Consider the following 21,032-nt stretch of genomic DNA (forward strand, 5'->3'; position numbering starts at 1 on the left):
GTACACCCTGGGATGTGAGCTGGACCTCCAGGAAGCAGACACCCATACAGATAGGACTGCGAATGTTTATTAAGGAAACACTATGGAAATGAGAGGGAGAGGAGGCAGCACCAGGCACAGAGCATAAAACATGTTGGATACTCTTCCAAGATATCACGGCTCAGGAGAGTTTTCCAATTGTCCTGTAAGGTAACAGGATTTTGGTTTATTCCATGTGATCTTCTTTTGCCCAATATACATTTTGTCTTCTGTAAAAGATCTGTGCCCCTGCTGAATGCATCTGCGGGTGGCTGCATCTGTGTCTGTATGTCGTGGAGAATAATTATCTACAGATCACAGATACAGATCTCAGAGATGAACTGTGTATGCATTCCTACCATTTCCTCATCTCGTAAGGATCTGAGTTTTCATCTTGGAGACAGGCGCTTTCCCTCATCTTTTGTAACAGAGATTGGAAATCCTGGGCCTGAGCTGTTACACCCTAAGGTTTATTTAATGAGCTTTGGTGAATATCTTTTGCTGATCTTCTGAGTGGGAATATTTTCATTTAACCAGTGAGAGGGGTGAGGGTCTAACACCCACCAGCTATTTTGCAAGATTCTTTCTGTATAGGCTTGGTCTCTTAGTCCTCACAATGACCTCATAACCACATCATTCCTGGCTCATTTATAAGGAAGCTGGGGCTCTGAGTCCCACTGAGAGTTGGTGTCTAGGCTCAGGCAGCAGGGACACAGGGAAAGGGAGGAGTTTGTATGCCAAGCTAGGGAGATGCAAAGCTGGGAGTTGCGGGTGGGAAGGAGAGGGTGCTGAGGATGAGATGATGCCAGAGCAGCTCAGGATGGGCCTTGATTTCCCCATCAGAGGTGGCCTCATTCTGAAGGCCAAGGCCACAGCTCCACTGAACCCAACCCATCCTCATTGTTAGTCTCCTTGGGCCCTAAAAACTCAGGGAGACAGGGCCCCCTGACAACTAAGTGAAATTTCCCAGACCTCGAGGCATTTACTCACCCTGATCCAAAGCCTTCACACATCCGGGGAAAGGTTCATCTTTCCTACAGGTAATTTCCTACAGGTAATGGACTAAAGGCTGTAGGGCAGCAAGGAAGTGCTCGCCGGGTAATTCCCCGTGCACACTGTGCATCTGAGCTCTCCTATGGCGGCTCTGTGTGGCACTTCCACAGCCTCCACACTCCTGCTCACAGTGCCTGCCCGGCCAGGAGCAGCCTTCCAGCTCCACCTGCGTTCAACAAACCCCCGTGTGACACCTCCCCACTTCATCTTTCTCTTCCACAGCCTCCTGTTTATTCCCAGGAGATTCTGTCTCTGCCTTCCGCACCCTGGGTCCCTTCACCTGTGCTTCCATTAGGGGTGATCAGAGGCTCTGTGCCCTTCACTGTGGGTCTCTCTGCTGCAGGATACAGGATGCCCTGCCAAGTCAGGGACGGGTCTCATCCCTCACAGAGCTGGCCCTATGGCCCAGGTTCCATACATGCCTGCAGACTTGGTGTTTCTGGATTCTATAAACAATCTCTGGCCAGGCATGGTGGCTCATGCCTGCAATCTCAGCTCTTTGAGAGGCCAAAGTGGGCAGATGGCATGAATCCAGGAGTTCAAGACCAGCCTGAGCAACATGGTGAAGGACAGTCTCTACAAAAAGTAAAAAGAAAAAAGTTAGCCAGTCATGGTGGCGCAGGCCTGTAGTCCCAGCTAGTCCAGAAGCTTAGATGGGAGGATCACCAGAGCACTGGAGGCAGAGGTTGCAGCGAATCAGGATTGCGCCACTGCACTCCGGCCTGGGTGCCAGAGCAAGACTTTGTCCCCCTAAAATAAAAAATACTGTTTCCTTGTCTACAAGGTCATGATGCCAAGGTCATGATGAGGAAATAATGCAACTGAGTGTGAACCCTCAGAAACGTGAGAAAAGCGACCACATCGTCAGCCAGTGTTACCTGGTACTACAAAGCCCTGCAGTACCATCTGTGACATTTCCATTCACCTAAAAAAAGGAAACATGAATCCATTTCATAAGGCAGTTTCTACTGTTCAGAAAAACAAACCAAATGGTGCATGTGGAGGTGGTGATCAAGGTTGCAGTGACCACATGGTATAGGAGGTGGCTGAAGTCTCAGAGGACACTCAGGTGAAGGACTCGGTGGAGGCAGCAGAGGCCAGCCAAGTGGAGGAGGTGGCTGACGTACTGGAGGAGAGCCGGGTGGAGAAGGTGGCTGAAGTCCCAGAGGCCACGAGTGGAGACTATTGAAGTACCAGAGGAGACCCATGTGAAGGTGGTAGAGGAGGTGGCTCAGGCTCTACAGGCTACTAAGTGGAGGAATAGGCTGAGGGCCCATAGGCCACACAGCAGAAGAAGGTTGATGAGGTCCCAGAGGACAACCAGCTGCAGAAGGTGGATGAGGTCCCAGAGGACAGGCAGCTGCATGAGGTAGATGAGGTCCCAGGGAACAACCAACTGCAGGAGGTGGATGAGGTCCCAGAGGACAGAGAGCTTCGGGAAGTAGTTGAGGTCCCGGAGGACAGAGAGCTGTAGGAGATAGTTGAGGTCCCAGAGGACACTCCAGTGGAGGCGGTGGTTCAGTTCCCAGAGGGCACTTGAGTGGAGGAGGCTGGTGAGGTTCCAGAGGACACTCGAGTGGAGGAGGTGGTTGAGGTTCCAGAGGACACTCGAGTGGAGGCGGTGGTTGAGGTCCCAGAGGACACTCCAGTGGAGGCGGTGGTTCAGTTCCCAGAGGGCACTTGAGTGGAGGAGGCTGGTGAGGTTCCAGAGGACACTCGAGTGGAGGAGGTGGTTGAGGTTCCAGAGGACACTCAAGTGGAGAAGGTGGTTGAGGTCCCAGAGGACACTTGATTGCAGTAGGTGGTTGAGGTCCCAGTGGATACTCTAGTACAGGAGGTTGTTGATGTCGCAGAGGACATTCGTGTTTAGGAGGTGGTTGAAGTCCCAGAGGACACTCAAGTGGAGGAGATGATTGAAGTTCCAGGGGACACCCGAGTGGAGGATGTTGCTGAGGTCCTTTAGGAAACTCGAGCGGAGGAGGTGTCTGAGTTCTCAGTAAACCTTCAGCTGGAGAAGGTGTTTCAGGTCCCAGAGGATGTTCGAGTGGAGGAGGGATCAGAGGTCCCGGAAAACCTTCAGTTGCAGAGAGTGGTTGAGGTCCCAGAGGACACGGAGGTGGAGGAGGCGGCCGGCAGCCCATCAATGGTCCAGAAGGGCCAGCCATGAGGTAGGGCAAGTAGGGCAACTCTGACAGAGAACGAGGCTCTGGTTCAGCCATGTTGACCTGCAAGGCAGAGGAAGACATGTTTTGAAAGGTATTATTTGAGTGACAAAACACCAAGACCAACACGAGTCACACCTGATGCTGCAGGTGACGGTCCCTCACACCTTCCTCTTCTTCAGGTTCCTCAACAGCAGCACCTGTGCCATAAAGTCTCCCTTCCACTGAGTCCTGCTAACAGCAGGGGAGTGAAAAAAATCATGGGAGGAACTGCTGTCCGCACACGTCACTGTGTATGTCTGTAAATGTAGGCAGGCTGGGGGCCTGTCCCAGGGAAGACAGAGTCATCCCACAGTAATAAAGAAGCATGTTTCCGACACAGGGGTGTCTATGTCTATCCTTATTCGCCCCTCACTACCATCACCGGAGCATGCTCCTTGCATCAGATAAACAGAGAAAGAAAGGAATGGAAAACCCATTGCTCACACATGAGTCACAGCTATTCTTAAGAGAATGTTCTCCAGGCCTTTCACATCCTGTCTCTGATTCTCAGAACTCTGCAAGGTCCATGTGACCATCCTGTTCCAAATCTAAGAAAACAGAGGCTCCCAAAGGAAGGAGAAAATTCACTGAGGGTCACACGGCTTGCAAGAGGCAGAGAGGAAGCTGATTCTAGCTCTGCCCACAGGACCCCTCATCCCCCATCTGCTTCCCTTCTTGACAAAGGGTCTTCTCCACTCTGGAGGTGCCACCTGTGGGCACAAAGGTCACTGGGGAGATGTGGATTCCTGAAGACCTGCAGGGGAATTGGGAGAGGGTTTTCTCACAGGATGATCCTATGGACAGATGTCAGCTTGACACAGCTATCATGTTGCTTTTAACTCCCAGGTAATAAAATTTTCAGTGCACTATGACATAAAAAATAAGTTTGTCCACGGAAAAATGAGGGGGGAATTCTAAACAACAGAAGTTTTAAAAATGTGTTTGATTTCAAGTGTACAAGTCCCATCACGTGTCATCAGAGGACGCAGCAGCTGTCGAGACTACAGAGGCCACATGAGGACCAGCTTCCCTGAGCATCACTGAAGGTCTTCACTGGGAATTGTCCTTCTGGTAATGAGTGGCATTCACTCTTCACTACCTCACAGCCAGGGCACATTTTCTGTTGCAAATATGGAAACTCTGAAACCCAGAATATGAGATCAAGGGCACCAATGGGTGGGGGTGGGGAGATTTTGCACAACACAGTTACCAACAGAGCTGGGACTATGATGAATTATGGAATTGACTTTGTCAAAGAGTTTTCAAAATTGCACATACTGATGTTGGATTAATGAGTTTTCAGTGTTTTCACTTCTGGGATTACAGCAGATATTCTAAAGGTTCATCACTTACCTTATGGCAGAAGAGAAATAAAGTCACGCAAAAAAGAACACCCTACATATTTTGGAAAGGGGACCCCAGCATATTTGGAGTAAAATGGGTCAGTCAGGGTCCCCTAGGCCATGAGACCCACAGCAGTGGAGCTCAGTGGCATCTCCTCGTGTTATTTCTGCAAACAGAACAGTGAACACCCTTCAGCCCTCGGCCCCTGAGCATTTATGGCTTCTGCAGGTGCCACCGAAGATGACCAGCTGGGAACGGAGAAGCCTGGAAGCTCATGGGGAATATTTTGCTTCTGAAAAACTCCACCCAGAAAAGGCACCCCAGAACCCACAGAGCAGAGGCCAGCCAGGAGAGGGCGCTGTGGGAAAAGACAAACGTGTCCTGAAATAGGCAGAGTGAAAATGACTCCAGCATTTACCTTTTATCCATTTCTGATAAAGAGTACGAAGGTAAAAAAAAGATTTTCGACCAAAAGCTCTGTTGACATTCTATGAAACAAACATCAACCTATTTAATTTTCATAATGTAAATGGCAGATATTTTCATAATTCTTATGCTAATACATCATTTCCCTGATTTTTTTTTTTGTAAAACCCAATATTCCTAATGAAGTCCAGAACCATGAATTGTTCTAAATAATTTCTTCTTATTTATGATGACACGTATACCTCTACAGGAAGTCAGTATACTCACACCAAGGCTGCTTTTCCAGAAGAAAATGCCAAGTGAACAAATTCCCAGGCAAACAACAGTAATAACAAGCATCCAGGGAATTCCAGGAAAGTCAGGCCGGGATGACGACGGCCCGGCAGAACACCGATGACCTGGAATAGTAAGAGTTGAAATAATGAGAAGGCTCAATGACATTGACAATATTTCAGTCACAAAGAATCATCCTTAGAAAGCCTCAACCTCCTCCAAGAAGTAACCACACCCCTCAGATATCACCAGCGAATTCCACTGCTGCAAGAAGGATTGGAAGTTGACAGTCTCATGTTTCCTGCATGGCTGGTAGTGTTTTTTTTTTTTTTTTTGAGACGGAGTCTCGCTCTGTGGCCCAGGCTGGAGTACAGTGGCCGGATCTCAGCTCACTGCAAGCTCTGCCTCCCGGGTTTACGCCATTCTCCTGCCTCAGCCTCCCGAGTAGCTGGGACTACAGGCGCCCGCTACCTCGCCCGGCTAGTTTTTTGTATTTTTTAGTAGAGACGGGGTTTCACCGTGTTAGCCAGGATGGTCTCGATCTCCTGACCTCGTGATCCGCCCGTCTCGGCCTCCCAAAGTGCTGGGATTACAGGCTTGAGCCACCGCGCCCGGCCTCTGGTAGTGTTTTTAAGCATTACAAATGTGGGGTGTCTTTTTTCTTGGTCTAAAGCAGGGAGGTCCAATCTTTTGGCTTCCCTGGGCTATATTCAAAGAAGCAAAGTTGTCTTGAGCTGCACATAAAATACACTAACACTAGAACTAGCTGATGAGCTAAAAAAATTACAAAAAAATCTCATAACGTTTTGAGAAAGTTTACAAATTTGTATTGGGCCATGTTCTAAGCTGTCCTGTGCTGCATGTGGCCTGTCACCTGTGGGTTGGACAAGCTAGGTTTAAAGTAATTATCATTTTTTAAAATTACTTACTTTTTAAATTGACACATAACATTGGATCTATTTATCATGTATCACACGATAAAAGAATCCCTGTGAATCACACTTCTCTCTTGGATTATGAATGAATGAGTCTCTGCCATTTAAAGATCGCCGTAAGTCAAAAAACTGCAATAAAGAGATGATTTCATTCAGAAATAAGTTATCAAATTTTAGTGCTTAATAATAATCAAAGTGGAAATCATGAATATGGCATGAATAGTGTGGGAAATCTCTCAGATTCTTGATATTAATTCTATTAGACTCTTATGTGAATGAAGACGAAGACTTCCCTTGGGTAAGTTCAGATGGCTTCTGATAACATTCCTACATAGATTCCTCAGGATTTTTTTTTTTTTTTTTTTTTTGAGACGGAGTCTTGCTCTGTCGCCCAGGCTGGAGTGCAGTGACCGGATCTCAGCTCACTGCCAGCTCCGCCTCCCGGGTTTACGCCATTCTCCTGCCTCAGCCTCCCGTGTAGCTGGGACTACAGGCGCCCGCCACCTCGCCCGGCTAGTTTTTCTTCGTATTTTTAGTAGAGACAGGGTTTCACCGCATTAGCCAGGATGGTCTCGATCTCCTGACCTCGTGATCCGCCCGTCTCGGCCTCCCAAAGTGCTGGGATTACAGGCTTGAGCCACCGCGCCCGGCAGATTCCTCAGGATTTAACTGCATGTTCTTGAAAATATCTTAAGTGCTTCTTTCAAGATGGTGAATTAAATAGAGATAGACATTCAACAGGCTGGACTCAGCATATACTGAGTCCGAAATGGAAAAGACTGAGAGATCTGTGCAACAATGGGAATGATTTCAAAAAACATGGTGTTGAGCAGAATCAGACAGACACAAAGGAGTATCTATGGCATGGCATGCATCTATATAGGTGAAATTCCAGAAGAAACAAAATCAGCCTATGATGAGAAAGGGATTGGCTGGGAAGAGGGAGAGTTCACTTTCTGGGGCAACATAATATTGTAGATCTTGAAAGGGGCTTTGGATATGCAGTGTGTGTGCTTTCCAAAGTTAGCAATGTTACACCTAAGATTTGTAGAGTTTGTTCAGTGTAGAGTTTGTTTAGAAGAAAATTTTATAAAGAAACATTGAATTCTAGTTAATGTTAGTTTTGCTAAACTATTCATCGGAAGTATGTTGATGTCTCCAACTCAGTTGGAAATACATCTAAAATAAGATGGACTGATGGACGGATAGAGGGATGGAAAGATGGGTAGATACATGTTAGGTCATGTTCATTAAAATGTTAACACATCAATGCTGTATTTACAAACATTTTTATAACAAAATGTTGATGGTAATTGCCAAAACCCCTTGTGTTGTGTAATTTTTTCCCCTTTAAACAAGAGTTCCAAAATAATTATCATTCACGTTCTATATGTTTGAACAATTTTACACATAATATCAACTGGGTGTTTTTTCTATCACTTTATCCCGGCGTTGTAAAATGCAAGGACACACAGGAAAAGCTTGCAGAGGTGCTGCCTTATGGGTTTTTGTTTTCAGGACAAAGACCAAATGGGAAAAATAAGCCTTCTATTTCTTTCCAAGTGAGAGGATAGACGCACTGTCATATGTCCATACAAAGGAATTTTACTCAGCAATATAACAAAGAAAAACTATTAATATTTAATACAGTATGAATCAATGTGAACATGATTCTGCTGACTTTATAGAATTCAGAACAACAAGAATATGTCTCCTGTATGACTCCATTACATGCAATGGCAGTGCAGGGGGAGGAGAGTAAGATGGAGGGAGAAAGACAGACAGATTCAAGAGGAGGAGGAGAAAACTTTGAAGAGGGAGGAATGTGCTTATTGTCCTGAATCTGGAATGTGGTGATGCTTTCATTGCTGTGTCCATATTAAAAGTCAGCAAATTGTATTCTTTATAAAGAGGCTGCTGTTAATATACAGGACTTTATATCACTTAAAAAGTAGGAAGGAAATTTGAGGCACAAATTATTACTTTTTATTTATCTGACAAAAACATTGCAAATATTTAAAAAATTACAGAACTTTACCTAGAAATGCATAATTCAATTTAAAATGGAGATAAGAAAATACAAACTCACAATGGTTGGGAAGCCAAAGTCTTCTTTTATATATTTAAAAATTTGTATTACATTCTTTGAAATATATGCAAAAATATGTCCACACTGTATGGAAAAATGAGAAAAAAAATTAGAAAAAAGTCTTAAAGTTATAGATGAAAATATTACATAAAGACATATTTACATATACACAAACTGAGAGTGGACAGCTGCTATAATAATACCTAGGTTATATTCCAACAAAAATAATCACAGATTGTTGTTTAGCCCAAGTTTCTAAAAACATTCACTTTTGAAAATCAATGTTCACTATTGCTGAAACGGGGCACTTCATGTCAGATTTTCAAAGTCCATACAGATTTGCCTAACATAGTCTCCTTGGACTTATGATTAAAACTGTGAGAAAGTCAGTCAAAAACACAATACCAAGTAACCACTAACAAGAGTTCATCTTCATATTTTAGAGCAAAGCACCTGAAGCGCTCAGGAGCACCTTGCAAATCCACACGGAAGGCAATCCGAACTTCCTGCAATGTATGACCACCGCCACACACGAGGCGCACATATTATTTTACAATCACTGGATTTACAAGTATTGGGGGAGAACATAAATACAAAATGCAACTAAGACCAATCCACATACCAAGACTCAGTTTTGTGCAAATCAGACCTCTGTAGAAAGCAGCCTCTGAGCTCTGCGGCACTTTTGTCTTCAGCCTCAGAGTGGAGATGAGTGCAGCCCGGGCTCCTGGGACGGAGGCACTGTCACTGAGTAGCCTCCATCTGAAAGGAAGCAGGAGCTCTGGGCACAATGGTTAAAGATGTGGATCAAATGCACAAGAAGGACAAAGGCCATCTTGTCACTGACCGGGAAAACATCCTCCGTCTTGGGCACTCTTGTCACATCTGACAATGATCAGGTTATCAGCAGTGGGCTCCTACCCAGATTAGGTCCAATGCGGCCAGGAAAAAGCTTAGGTTCTGACAGTCGACGGCCATGAGCAAGGGTGGGCGTGGAAAATGCAATGAGAAAAATGTATCCAAGTCTTCGAAGGTAGGAAAAGAGAGCGTAACTGATCTATGAAATGCAGCCAGGTAAAGGGAAGAACATTCCAACCAAGATTATCAAGACACTTCCTCCTTCACAGACTCAGAAGAATCAAGAGACTTCTTTGATTGGAGGCACTCATGTGGGGCGACTCTGCCTCGATGCGGCGGTTGCTCCCCATCACTGGACTTTTCCAGCTCCCTCTCTGAGAATCTGGTGCATGCCACTCGGAACAAATACTCTCATCTCCATAAGGTGCCCTCTCCTGCGTGTAGTGGAGAGGTTTTATAATGTGAGGGTGAAACCTTTCAAAGTGGAAACCTGTGATTTCTATTTGGACAATCAAAAGGACTTTAAGACCCTTTCTGCTTTGGGTAAATCAACGATCTGCACAAGACACATTTTACAGAACAAAGGACAATAGAGTCCTCATTCACATCCTGGTCATGTCACTCCTGGGGACTCTGCACTGCAACCTCCACCTCCTGGGCCCAAGCGATCATCCCACCTCAGCCTCTCAAGTAGCTGGGACTACAGGTGCTCACCGCCAGGTCTAATTGTTCGAATTTTTTGTAGAGATGGGGTTTTGCTATGATGTCCAGGCTGGTCTCAAATTCCTGGACTCAAGCGATCTGCCCACCTTGGGCCCCCAAAGTGCTGGGATTACAGGCATGAGCTGTGTCATTTCACCCCCCATGACAGTCCAATAAAAAGGAAGGAACCCCGCGGGTCCATTGTCTACTCATGTGGCTGGACTGGTGGCTGGGAAACCCCAGCACGAGGAGCCAAAAGAGTAGCCACTGCAGCCGCATGTCCGGGTCCTCTCAGGGCGCCCTGAGGCGGCCAGGACAGAGGTGGAGGTTGCAGTGAGCCAGGGTCACCCCACTGCACTCTAGCCTTGGCGACAGAGACCTTGTCTCATACAAAATAAAGTGAAATGGCGTTTGAGTTCTGTGTCATCTGGTTTGATGACTTTCTAGGAACTTCTGAGTCATCTGCTCTTGGGAGCTGCCTCCAGGGAGTCCGTGTTCAATCAGAGCGATGGGAGCTCCAGAAGCCCATTGGATGGGAGAAAAAAGGGCTCTCCCCTGTTGGGATGTTTGCAAATCTGACTTTAAGTATTTCTCTGTGCTCCTCTCCTCTCCTCTCCCCTCCCTTCTTTTCTTTTCTTTCTTTATTGAGACAAGGACACACTTTGCTGTCCTGGCTGGAGTGCAGTGGCATGATCATACCTCACTGCAGCCTTGATCTCCCAGGCTCATATGGTCCTTCCACCTCAGCCTCCTGAGTAGCTGGGACTGAAAATGTGCACCACCACTCCCAGCTAATTTTTAAAACATCTATATTAGAGACAAGGTCTTACTATGTAGACCAGGCTGGTCCCAAACTTTTCAGCTCAAGTGATACTCCCTACTTGGCCTCCCAAAGTGCTGGGATTACAGACGTGAGCCACCATGCCCAGCCTAGTTTATATATATATACACATATATATACACACACACACACACGTGTATATCTGTGTGTGTGTATATATATGTGTATATATATAAACTATATAAAATAGTCTACGATTTTTTTTTTTTTTTTGAGATGGAGTCTCACTCTTGTTGCCCAGGCTGGAGTGCAATGGCACAATCTCGGCTCACCGCAACCTCCACCTCCCGAGTTCAAGCAATTCTCCTGTCTTGGCCCCCCGAGTAGCTGGGATTACAGGCATACACCACCACGCCCAGCTAATTTTGTATTTTTAGTGGAGATGGGGTTTCTCATTGTTGGTCAGGCTGGTCTCGAACTCCCAACCTCAGATGATCCACCCACCTTGGCCTCCCAAAGTGCTGGGATTACAGGCGTGAGCCACTGCACCCGGCTAGTTTATCTTTACAGTAATATATTTGTATATTTAACTCCATGTAAATCAAAGCTGAATCTATGTGTTCTGCAGGGCAGAGAAGTTGTACATCCAACAAAAACTATAAGAAAAAATTAAAAGATACTCAGAAATATATGTATTTTATTTATACACCTGTATAATATTTATTGTCGCAGTAATAATGACTCTGTAGTTACAAAAAGAGGGAAAGGATTTAAAAAAATCCCTGGGAGATGCTATTCCACTATGACACCCGATAATACATTGTTACCATCTGCTATCGACATCTTTCACTAAGATGGAATTGGTTTTTGGTAGGATAACACTTTATTCTATGAACACCAGGCTTAACACATTTAACACAGTTGTGTTTAATTAAAAACAAATTAAGTTCACATAGAATCTTAAAAAGTGTTTCAAAATTTATGGTATATTACCTTAATAAAATACCAGTAAAACGATTAATTTACAAAATTCAAAATGTTTCCCTCTTCCTATAACGCAGAAGGTGTAAGGTCAGCCGAGAGAAAGGATGAGGAGACCCAAAGGCAGGCAAGCAAGCTGTACTGAGCCGCCTGGCTGCTCTGCCACAGTTAGAGGCAGTGCCGCTTACAGCCTACAGCAGGGTTTTAGAGGGCCAGAACCAGGTCGGGGTGTGGGAGCTGACTTGGGGGTGCAGGAGGACTGGGTAGGGGTGGGGGAGCTGAGCTGAGGGTGCAGGAGAACTGGGTAGGGGTGGGGGAGCTGAGCTGGGGGTGCAGGAGAACTGGGTAGGGGTGGGGGAGCTGAGCTGGGGGTGCAGGAGAACTGGGTAGGGGTGGGGGAGCTGAGCTGGGGGTGCAGGAGAACTGGGTAGGGGTGGGGGAGCTGAGCTGGGGGTGCAGGAGAACTGGGTAGGGGTGGGGGAGCTGAGCTGGGGGTGCAGGAGAACTGGGTAGGGGTGGGGGAGCTCAGCTGGGGGTGCAGGAGAACTGGGTAGGGTTGGGGGAGCTGAGCTGGGGGTGCAGGAGAACTGGGTAGGGGTAGGGGAGCTCAGCTGGGGGTGCAGGTGTCTTGCCCGCATCCTGGAGATGTTTTTTGCCAGCTTTGTTATGCGAGGTGAACAGACATGTTAACCGCATCCTGTAACTGTCTGGACAAACAGTTACTGGAGGGGATGGTGAAGGGGGGGTTTGTCTTTCACCGTGGGGTAACTGTGTGGAGAGTGCAAGGGGCTGTATTGTAAGGCCTGTGGGAGGGGAAGAGAATGGTCTGGTCGGGTGACCCTAACATTTTAGCCTTTTAATAGATGATAGGAAAAGGGATGCCATTTTTCGTCTGGCTACTTCAAGCCGAGAGGGCGCAGTGGTTAGGGGAAAGGCTGGGGTTGGTCCTGGTACTGGTTTTGAAATTGCCAGCATTCTTGTAGTAGCGTCATGTCTTGTATGGTTCCGTGGGTGAAAGCTCGGACGCGGTTCTGTAAAAACTGGGTACAGAGATGTAAGAGGCAGGGCCCAAAGACTGGAAAAGAGAATGGTTATGGCGGGTCCTACAAGTGGGGGGAACCAGGAGGCCTAAGAGCTGAGAGACCAAGGGGACCAACAGGGCCAGGCAGAGGAGCTGATTTTTTTTTTTTTTTTGGTGGGGTAGGGGGCTTGGTCTTTTAGTTTTTTGACTGCATCCTGAACCAGGCCTGACTGATTGAAATAGAAACAGCCTTCCTCATCTAGGACGATCCAGACATTTCCTTTTCTGCAGTAAGTAAATCAAGCCTTTGCGGTTTTGCAGGGTAACTGCTGCTAGGGAGTCTAGTTGGTTTTGGAGGTGGGTAATAGTCTACAGTTTTGTTTTGGTTTTCAGGGAAGTCTGTAAGTCTGTAGAGTGCCTGGAAATATGATAATGAGGTTCCTCTTCCCGGGTATGTAGGAATAGATGGAGAGTGGAGCGTCCCTTGTGAGGAAGTGACAGAGCACATATGACAGTTTGAGGTTGTTTTTTAGTAAGGTAGATAGGTGGGGCGAAGAGAAACACAGGCAAAGGAGAAGGTAAGGGGGGTACACCCCAACATGGAAAGATTGGTGAAGGGATGTTAGAATTTTTTTTTTCATTTGGTTTTGGTGGAGGACGAGTTTTTTGATTATGTAGTTCCTTTGGAAGGAGGTTCCTTGTTGTAGCAGTGGGGCTTTTTTTAGTGGGGGAATTCTGGGGTTGGATTGCAGGGGTAATGAGGAGGGGAGAGCCAGGGGCAGAAGAAAGGGAGATCTTTTTTGCTGCTTTATCGGCTTTTGTTTCCTTTTGAGATTTTATTTGATCCCGTTTGATGTCCTACTTTGGTTAGAAGGTGTGCAGCCTGAAGTAGTTGGTAAATAAGGGGGATCTTAGTGATGGGGGTTCCTTTGGCAGTAAGGAATCCTCTCTTTTGCCAGATGGCAGCATGCGAATGAAGGATGTGACAGGCATATTTGGAAAGGGTTAGTGCTCTGGTGAGAGCTTTAAGTTCTGCTTTTTGGGAGGAGGTTCCTGGAGGTAGGGGCCTGGCTTTAACTACTTGCTCAAGAGAAACAACTGCATATCCAGCAATTCTGGGGGAGCCAGTGGGCCTGGAAGAGGAGCCCTCTATGAATAGCTGGTCACTGGGGTTGGTGAGAGGCTTGGAGGAAACGTTTGAGAAGTGTGCAGGTGGTCTAGGATGTCAGTGCAAGAATGAGTAGGAAGGGAAGAGCACACCAGGAGTAAGGATTCTGGGTTGAGGGGAGTACTTTTGGTAAGGCAGAATTTGGGATTTTTGATAAAGGAGACATGGAGTAATTGAATCTGGGAAGGTGGAGGAGAGCTTAATGCTTGGGAGGAGAGGAGATCTTGTAGATTATGAAGACTATATAGATGGTAGTATTTGGGATGAATGTTCAATTTCCTGCTTTCTAGAGCTAAAACAGCCACTGCTGCTAGTGCTGTAAGACAGGCTGGCCACCTTTGACTGTGTTGTTGAGTTGTTTAGAGAGGCAGGCTACAGGAGCAAAGGAAGGAGGATTTTATTTTTGTTGTCTTAAGACACCAAGGGCTATTCCTTGGTTTTTGGCGGTATAGAGAGTGAAAGGTTGGGAGCTATTAGGTTAGGACAGAGCCGGTGCAGTGATGAGAGCGGTTTGGAGTTTGTAGAAGTTGGGGAGTATGTTATGTGAGGAGGTTAGGGGTTTATTGAGGGGGTCTTTGGCTGCTTTATAAAGGGGGTGAGCTAGGAGGGCAAAGTTGGGAGTCCTTATTTTTTTCTTTTTTCTTTTTTTCTTTTTTTTGAGATGGAGTCTCGCTCTGTCACCCAGGCTGGAGTGCAGTGGCCGGATCCCAGATCACTGCAAGCTCCGCCTCCCAGGTTTACGCCATTCTCCTGCCTCAGCCTCCTGAGTAGCCGGGACTACAGGTGCCCGCCACCTCGCCCGGCTAGTTTTTTTGTATTTTTTTTAGTAGAGACGGGGTTTCACCGTGTTAGCCAGGATGGTCTCGATCTCCTGACCTCGTGATCCGCCCGTCTCGGCCTCCCAAAGTGCTGGGATTACAGGCTTGAGCCACCGCGCCCCGCCGGGAGTCCCTATTTTTAAAAAGCCTGCTAGCCCTAGGAAGGAATGGATTTCGTTTTTTGAGGAAGGTGGAGATAGGCTATCTATTAAGGCTGCCAGTGACAGGGTCATGGCTCGAGATCTAGGCCATTCTTTGGAGGGGGTGACCCTATAGCCTTTATTAGTAAGGAAACTGAGAAGGGTGGCAGTGTGAGTCTGGGAGTTTTTTAGAGAAGGGCTACAGAGAAGGAGGTCATCTACATACTGAAGAAGGCAGCTGGGTGAAAGATCCAAGGAGGCAAGGTCTTGGGCTAGGGCTTGCCGGAAGAAATGAGGCTATCCCTGAAGCCCTGAGGGAGGACAGTCCATGTGAGTTGTCGTGACTGGAGGCTGTCGGGGTCAGTCTGGTTGAAAGCAAAGAGGTTTTGGGAATGAGGGTGTAGGAGAATGGTGAAGAAGGCATCTTTTCGGTCAATTGTGGTGTAGTGGGTGGTGTTGGAGGGGATGAAAGAGAAGTGTATAGGGGTTAGGGACTACAGGTGGAATAGGGAGAACAGCATGATTGATAGCTCGGAGGTCCTGAACAAATTGGTAGGAGCCGTCAGATTTTTCAATAGGGAGGATGGGGGTGTTACATGGAGAGCGTGTTGGTCTAAGCAGACCGTGTGAGCAGAGCTTGTTTGTGATGGGTTGTAAGCCCTTTGGTGTGTTAGGGAAATAGGGTATTGGAGAATGTTGGGAAATTTAGAGGGTCTTTTAACTGGATCTTGATGGGGTCCTGGTGAGCAGCTATGGAAGGGGTGGTGGTGTCGCACACTACTGGGTTAATGAGGGAGGCGGGTAGCGGGTGCTGGGGAAGGGGGGGGTCAGGGGCTGGACTAGCAGAGAGGAACAGGAGGGACTCTGGTTGAAGGAGACAGGAAAAGGTGATAGAAGCTTTGAATTTGGTTAAAATGTCTTGGCCTAGGATTGGGGTGGAGCAATGAGGCATAAGGAAGGAGTGTGAAAAAATAGTATTAAACAGGGAACAAGTAGAGGATTCAGTAGCATGTGGATGTGAGACCAGTTGATCAACTCCCACAACAGAGACCTGGGAAGAGTAAGTGGGTCCTAAAAATTCAGGTAAAGCCGAGTAGGTGGCCCCACTATCAATTAAAAAAGAGACTGGCTTACCTGCTATTAGCAGAGTTACCCTGGGCTCCAGTGCAGTGATGGCAGATGGGGCCGGGGGCCCTGGGCTCTGTCCATCTTCAGTGGCCAAGCCAAGGAGCTGTGGGAGTGTGACTCTTCACTCTTTGCTTTGCCAGGGCCTTGAGGAACCAGCCTGTTAGTCTGCTTGCTGAGGACAATCAGACTTCCAGTGACCAGTTTGTTGGCAAGCTAGGCAAGGAGGTTTTGGCATTCATGGGTTAGGGCATGCTGGGGCCCAACGGCCTTGTTTGCAGCACTTAAAACAGGGCCCGGGAGGGTCACTGCTACGGGGTCTTTTGTGCCCCCAGCAGCCTGACGAGGCTGATGAATAGCTGCTGCTAGGAGCTGGTATTTGGCATGATCTCATTGGGCTTTACCTTATTTTGCTCATCTCTGTTGTTGAAGACCTTAAAGGCCAGGTTAAGGAGATCTCGTTGAGGGGTTTCAGGGCCGTCTTCTATCTTGTTGAGCTTGTGCCATACGTCAGGAGCAGACTGAGAGATGAAATGGATATTAAGAACAATAGTTCATTCCCGGGAGGTGGGGTTAACATGAGTGTATTTTTGGAGGGCCTCTGTAAGGCAGGAAAGAAATTCGGTGGGATTTTTGTCGGCCCTTTGGGAGATTTTTTTGAGTTTTTCAAAGTTACGGCCTTATAGGCAGCTTTGTAAAGGCCTCTGATAAGGCGAGTGATCATGTGATTACGAGATGCCTGGCCGGGCTCTGCGCGTTGGTACTCCCAGGAGGGTTTTTCCCAGGGAACTGCAGCAGCCCCTACGGGCTTAGCAGGGTCTTGCCGATGAAGATCATTGGCATGTGCCTGAGCTGAAGCCACTCTTTTTTTTTTCCAGGAGAGTAAGAGAGGATAATATAGAGATCATGCCAAATGAGCTCTTTGAGATAAGTGTTAGGATTGGAGGAAAAGGACCTGAGACGTTTCTTAATTTGGGAAAGGTTAGAGAGGGAGAAGGGAATGTGGACGTGAATGACTCCTTTAGCCACCTCTTAGAGGGGAAGTAAGGGGGCCGACTGTTGGGCATGCTGAGTCTGAGAGTGGGTATGAGGTAGAGATGGGGAGGAATCAGAATCAGAAGCTGGGTGGCTGGAGAGAGGAAGAGGAAGAAGGCAGCAGCGGGAGTGTATGGTGGAGGACTGTGATGATTTGGGGGAGGATGATGGTGCTGTTGGGGAAAAGTCGGCAGAGTCAAAGGAGGAAGAATCACTGGGAGGAGTGGTGACGTGTGTGGGGGGTCTGAGAATGGGTCAGGTGTGGAGCAGGTGAGCAGGATTTGGAAAGTAGGGCAGGACTGACAGAGGGAGGGACAGCTACGGAGGGCAAACGAAAGCCCAAACATAAGGGATGTCTGACCACTTTGCGATGGCAGAAGTTGTCTCGGTACCCGAGAATGTTGAAATTGAAAGTGCTGTTTTCAGGACATTGGGAGCCATTGTTTAGTTTATATTGCGGCCAGGCAGTGTTCCAATAGAAGATGAGTTTTTTTTTGGCTGAATTTCAGAACGGAGGCTAAGGGCGTTAAGGTTATGGAGGAGACACCCAAGCGGGGGATGTCTTTGAGGGAGTGGATTGGGAGGCTCCCACAGTGGAATGAGAAAGGGAGGGGCAGAGATGGGAGACTTGGCCAGAGACTAGAATGGTGGGAGAAGGCATCCCTTGTCCCATGGTTCAAGTCGGAGAAGTGCGATAATCCCCGGTTCAGGCATCCCCGATAGGGAGATATCAAGGGCCTCCTGGAGGCCGGGAGAAGGAGGAAACCCTTGGCCCAGCGCTGGGTCTTTTGGGAAGGAAAGAGTAGACAAGGGTTCCAGAAAAAAGGCAAAGTCTCCTTTACTCACCCCTGAGGTGGCCCTGGTGTTCGATGTGTTCGCCAGCAATGGAAAGATCCTTGGGTCTCCAGCAGGTTCTGGAAGGGGGAGTTCAGCTCGGGGAAGGAGGGAAGGAAGGAGAAAGGGAGAAAGGGAGGCCAAACTCTACCATCATCCTGGGTTTTGGCACCAGAAATCTAAGGTCAGCCGAGAGAAAGGATGAGGAGACCCAAAGTCAGGCAAGCAAGCTTCATTGAGCTGCTTGGCTGCTGTGCCAGTTAGAGGAGGCGACTCCGCTTACAGACTACAGCAGGGTTTTATAGGGCCAGAACCAGGTCGGGGCTGGGGAGCTGAGTTGGGGGTGCAGGAGAACTGGGTCGGGGTGGGGGAGCTGAGCTGGGGGTGCAAGTGTCTTGTCCGCATCCTGGAGATGTTTTTTGCCAGCTTTGTTATGCAAGGTGAACAGACACGTTAACTGCATCCTGTAACTGTCTGGACAGTTACTGGAGGAGATGGTGAAGTGGGGGTTTGTCTTTTGCCATGGGGTAGCTGTGTGGAGAGCACAAGGAACTGTATTGTAAGGCCTGTGGGAGGGGAAGGGAATGCTCTGGTCAGGGTGATCCTAACAGAAGAGTATTATTCTAAACACCTAGCTCATAAATCACTTACAAGTATATAAAACAACCACAAAGAACCTCTCTACCAAGATTTTACTCACGCATCTTACATTTCAGTGTCTTTCACCTTTCATGGACAAGTATATCAGTGATGCACACCTAATAGAAGAGAATTTCTCGTATCTCTGATGCAGCAACAACTGACCATGTGTTTTCACATCAGCACTAGAAATGAAGACACAGCATGAACTGATCTGAGGATTAAAAGACATCAATATTTGCTTTTCAAAAATTTAACATTTTTCAATGCAAAAAAGTGTATTTTGAATGTAATTATAACTCTACAAAAACTCAGTCTCATCCTCCTTTTAAACTTGAATAAGAATGAATGATCTATTTCAAGTCGAGATGTCTTTGTAGACTCAACACACAGATTCACTGTCATTTCCGGACGTGTCCGTGCTCTATTCCTCTCTTCTTCAAATCCTCCAATGTGTACTTAAATTTAAGTTTGCTTATTTTTCCCATTTACTGTATTTGCAAAATATCTTTTAGTATGAACTCTGATGTTTTCTAAGCTATCATTTTTGAACAAATGTTATTCCACAGTTATGATATTTGTTGGGTTTCTCTACAAATTCTCTGGAAGTTTAAGCAACTGTTGCAAGTCTTCCAACTAGTATAAAATATAATTGTAACTTTTTTTTTCAGAAGAAATACTCTTGTGTGCTCTGGAGACTTATATTTCATGAAAGGTCTTTCAATAGTAATTAAATTTGTAACTTTGTTACGTCCAAACTGATGTAAAGTAGGATGCGAGCAGATACTAAAGGCTATGCCTATTTTTATATTTATTTTTTTCTCAAGTATGAATGCTTTCATGTACAGTCAGGTGTGAGAACTGGGTGAAGGCTTTGCCACACTTTTCACACTTGTAGGGTTTCTCTCCAGTATGAATTCTCTTATGTACAATAAGGTTTGAGGACTGGGTAAAGTTCTTTCCACATTCTTCACATTTGTAGGGTTTCTCTCCAGTATGGGTTTTCTTATGTTTGGTAATATCTGAGAACCACATAAAGACTCTGCCACATTCTTCACATTTGTAGGGTTTCTCTCCAGTATGAATTCTCTTATGTACAATAAGGTTGGACGACTGGGTAAAGTTCTTTCCACATTCGTCACATTTGTAGGGTTTCTCTCCAGTATGGGTTTTTTTATGCTTAGTGAGGTCTGATAACTGCTTAAAGATGTTGCCACATTCTTCACACGTGTAGGGTTTTTCTTCAGAATGAGTTCTCTTGTGATTAGAAAGGCTTGAGCAAGTTCTGAAGACTTTCCCACATTCTTCACACTGGTAGGGTTTCTCTCCGGTGTGAATCCTCCTGTGTTCACTGAGGTGTGAGGACTGCGTATAGGCTTTCCCACATTCTTCACATTTGTATGGTTTCTCACCAGTGTGAATTCTCTTATGTTTAGTAAGGTCTGAGAACCATTTGAAGATGCTGTCACATTCCTCACATTTGAAAGGTTTCCCTCCGATCTCATTTCTCTGATGTTTGGAAGGATTTGGGCTGTGGTTAAAACCTTTGTACCATGTTTCACATTTGGAGAGCTTCTCTCCAGCAAGAATCAGCTGTTGATTAGAAAGGCTTGGGCAAGATATAAAGACACTGCTGCACTCTTCATATTTGCAGGGTTTTTCCTCAGTACCACGTTCATGTTCAGTAAGGTGGGAGTACTGGTTAAATACTTTGCCAAATTCTTCACATTTGTAATGTTCCCCTCCAGCGTAAATTCTATTTTTAGTAAGGACTGAGCAAGTTTTAAAAACTTTGTCACATTCTTGACATCTGTAAGGTTTCTCTCCAGTGTCAATGTTCTCATGTTCAGTAAAGTGTGAGCACTGGATAAAGGTTTTGCCACATTCTCCACATTTTTGGAATTTTTTTCCAGTGTGAATTTTCTGATGTTCAGTTAGGAATGAGAACATTTGAAAGGATTTGCCACATTCTTGACATTTGAAAGGTTTCTCTCCAGTATTACTTATATTATGTCTATGCAAATTTGAAAAGTTATTAAAGATTTTAACATATTTATTACATTGAAAGATTTTGCTATGGGTAGTTGATGAACATTGGTTAAGTTCATTATAATCTTTTTGCAACTTACACTCATCTAAACTTTCCCAGTCTTTCCTTAAATGTAAATTATCAAGGCCACAATTTCCATAACCTCTCAGTATTGGTTTTGGGAATGCATCTTGTATGCCCTGCTCTGGCAAAAGGTCTTGGGTAACATGAGAAGACATAGCTGGAAAAAAAAAAAAAGTTATCCCACTTACTAGACACAGATGAATATATTTTATGATTCTAATCTGTAAAATAATGCCAAATACATTAGCAAAATGGCATAAAAAATACCACAGGCCCTAATTTCTGTATAAATATATAAATGTAACAATACCTAGTGAGAAAATGCATTTGAACTCTAAAAACCACTTCAGAGTTTGCAGCACCACAGGTGAGCACAATGCTAGGAGTCACATAAAAAGAAAAAAAGTGTGTTACATTTACCCCCCACAGCCCCTGCTCCTCCGCAGTACAGCACAATGCCTTTGAGGGTACATCC

The 21,032-nt window shown here is 46.1% G+C and overlaps 1 protein-coding gene across 8 annotated transcripts in view; it reads right to left on the reverse strand.

Moving 5' to 3' along the window:
- Positions 1-1,715: 1,715 nt before the first annotated feature.
- The window catches only part of ZNF195 (zinc finger protein 195), a 47,340-nt gene continuing 28,023 nt past the window's right edge, over positions 1,716-21,032 (reverse strand). For 5 of the 8 annotated variants that reach the window (XM_033208081.1, XM_033208080.1, XM_033208078.1 and 2 more), the window contains one exon: positions 18,482-20,714. In XM_033208081.1, the coding sequence (XP_033063972.1) occupies positions 19,267-20,714 (1,448 nt within the window). In that variant the 3' untranslated portion in view covers positions 18,482-19,266. Of the gene's footprint in view, positions 3,297-5,312; positions 5,444-18,023; positions 20,715-21,032 lie in introns of those variants that run through there. The other 3 variants (XM_033208085.1, XM_033208083.1, XM_033208082.1) reach the window with 2 other exon arrangements.

The sequence above is a fragment of the Trachypithecus francoisi genome, unplaced genomic scaffold, assembly GCF_009764315.1.
Source record: "Trachypithecus francoisi isolate TF-2019V2 unplaced genomic scaffold, Tfra_2.0 Lachesis_group8, whole genome shotgun sequence".
NCBI classification, from domain to species: domain Eukaryota; kingdom Metazoa; phylum Chordata; class Mammalia; order Primates; family Cercopithecidae; genus Trachypithecus; species Trachypithecus francoisi.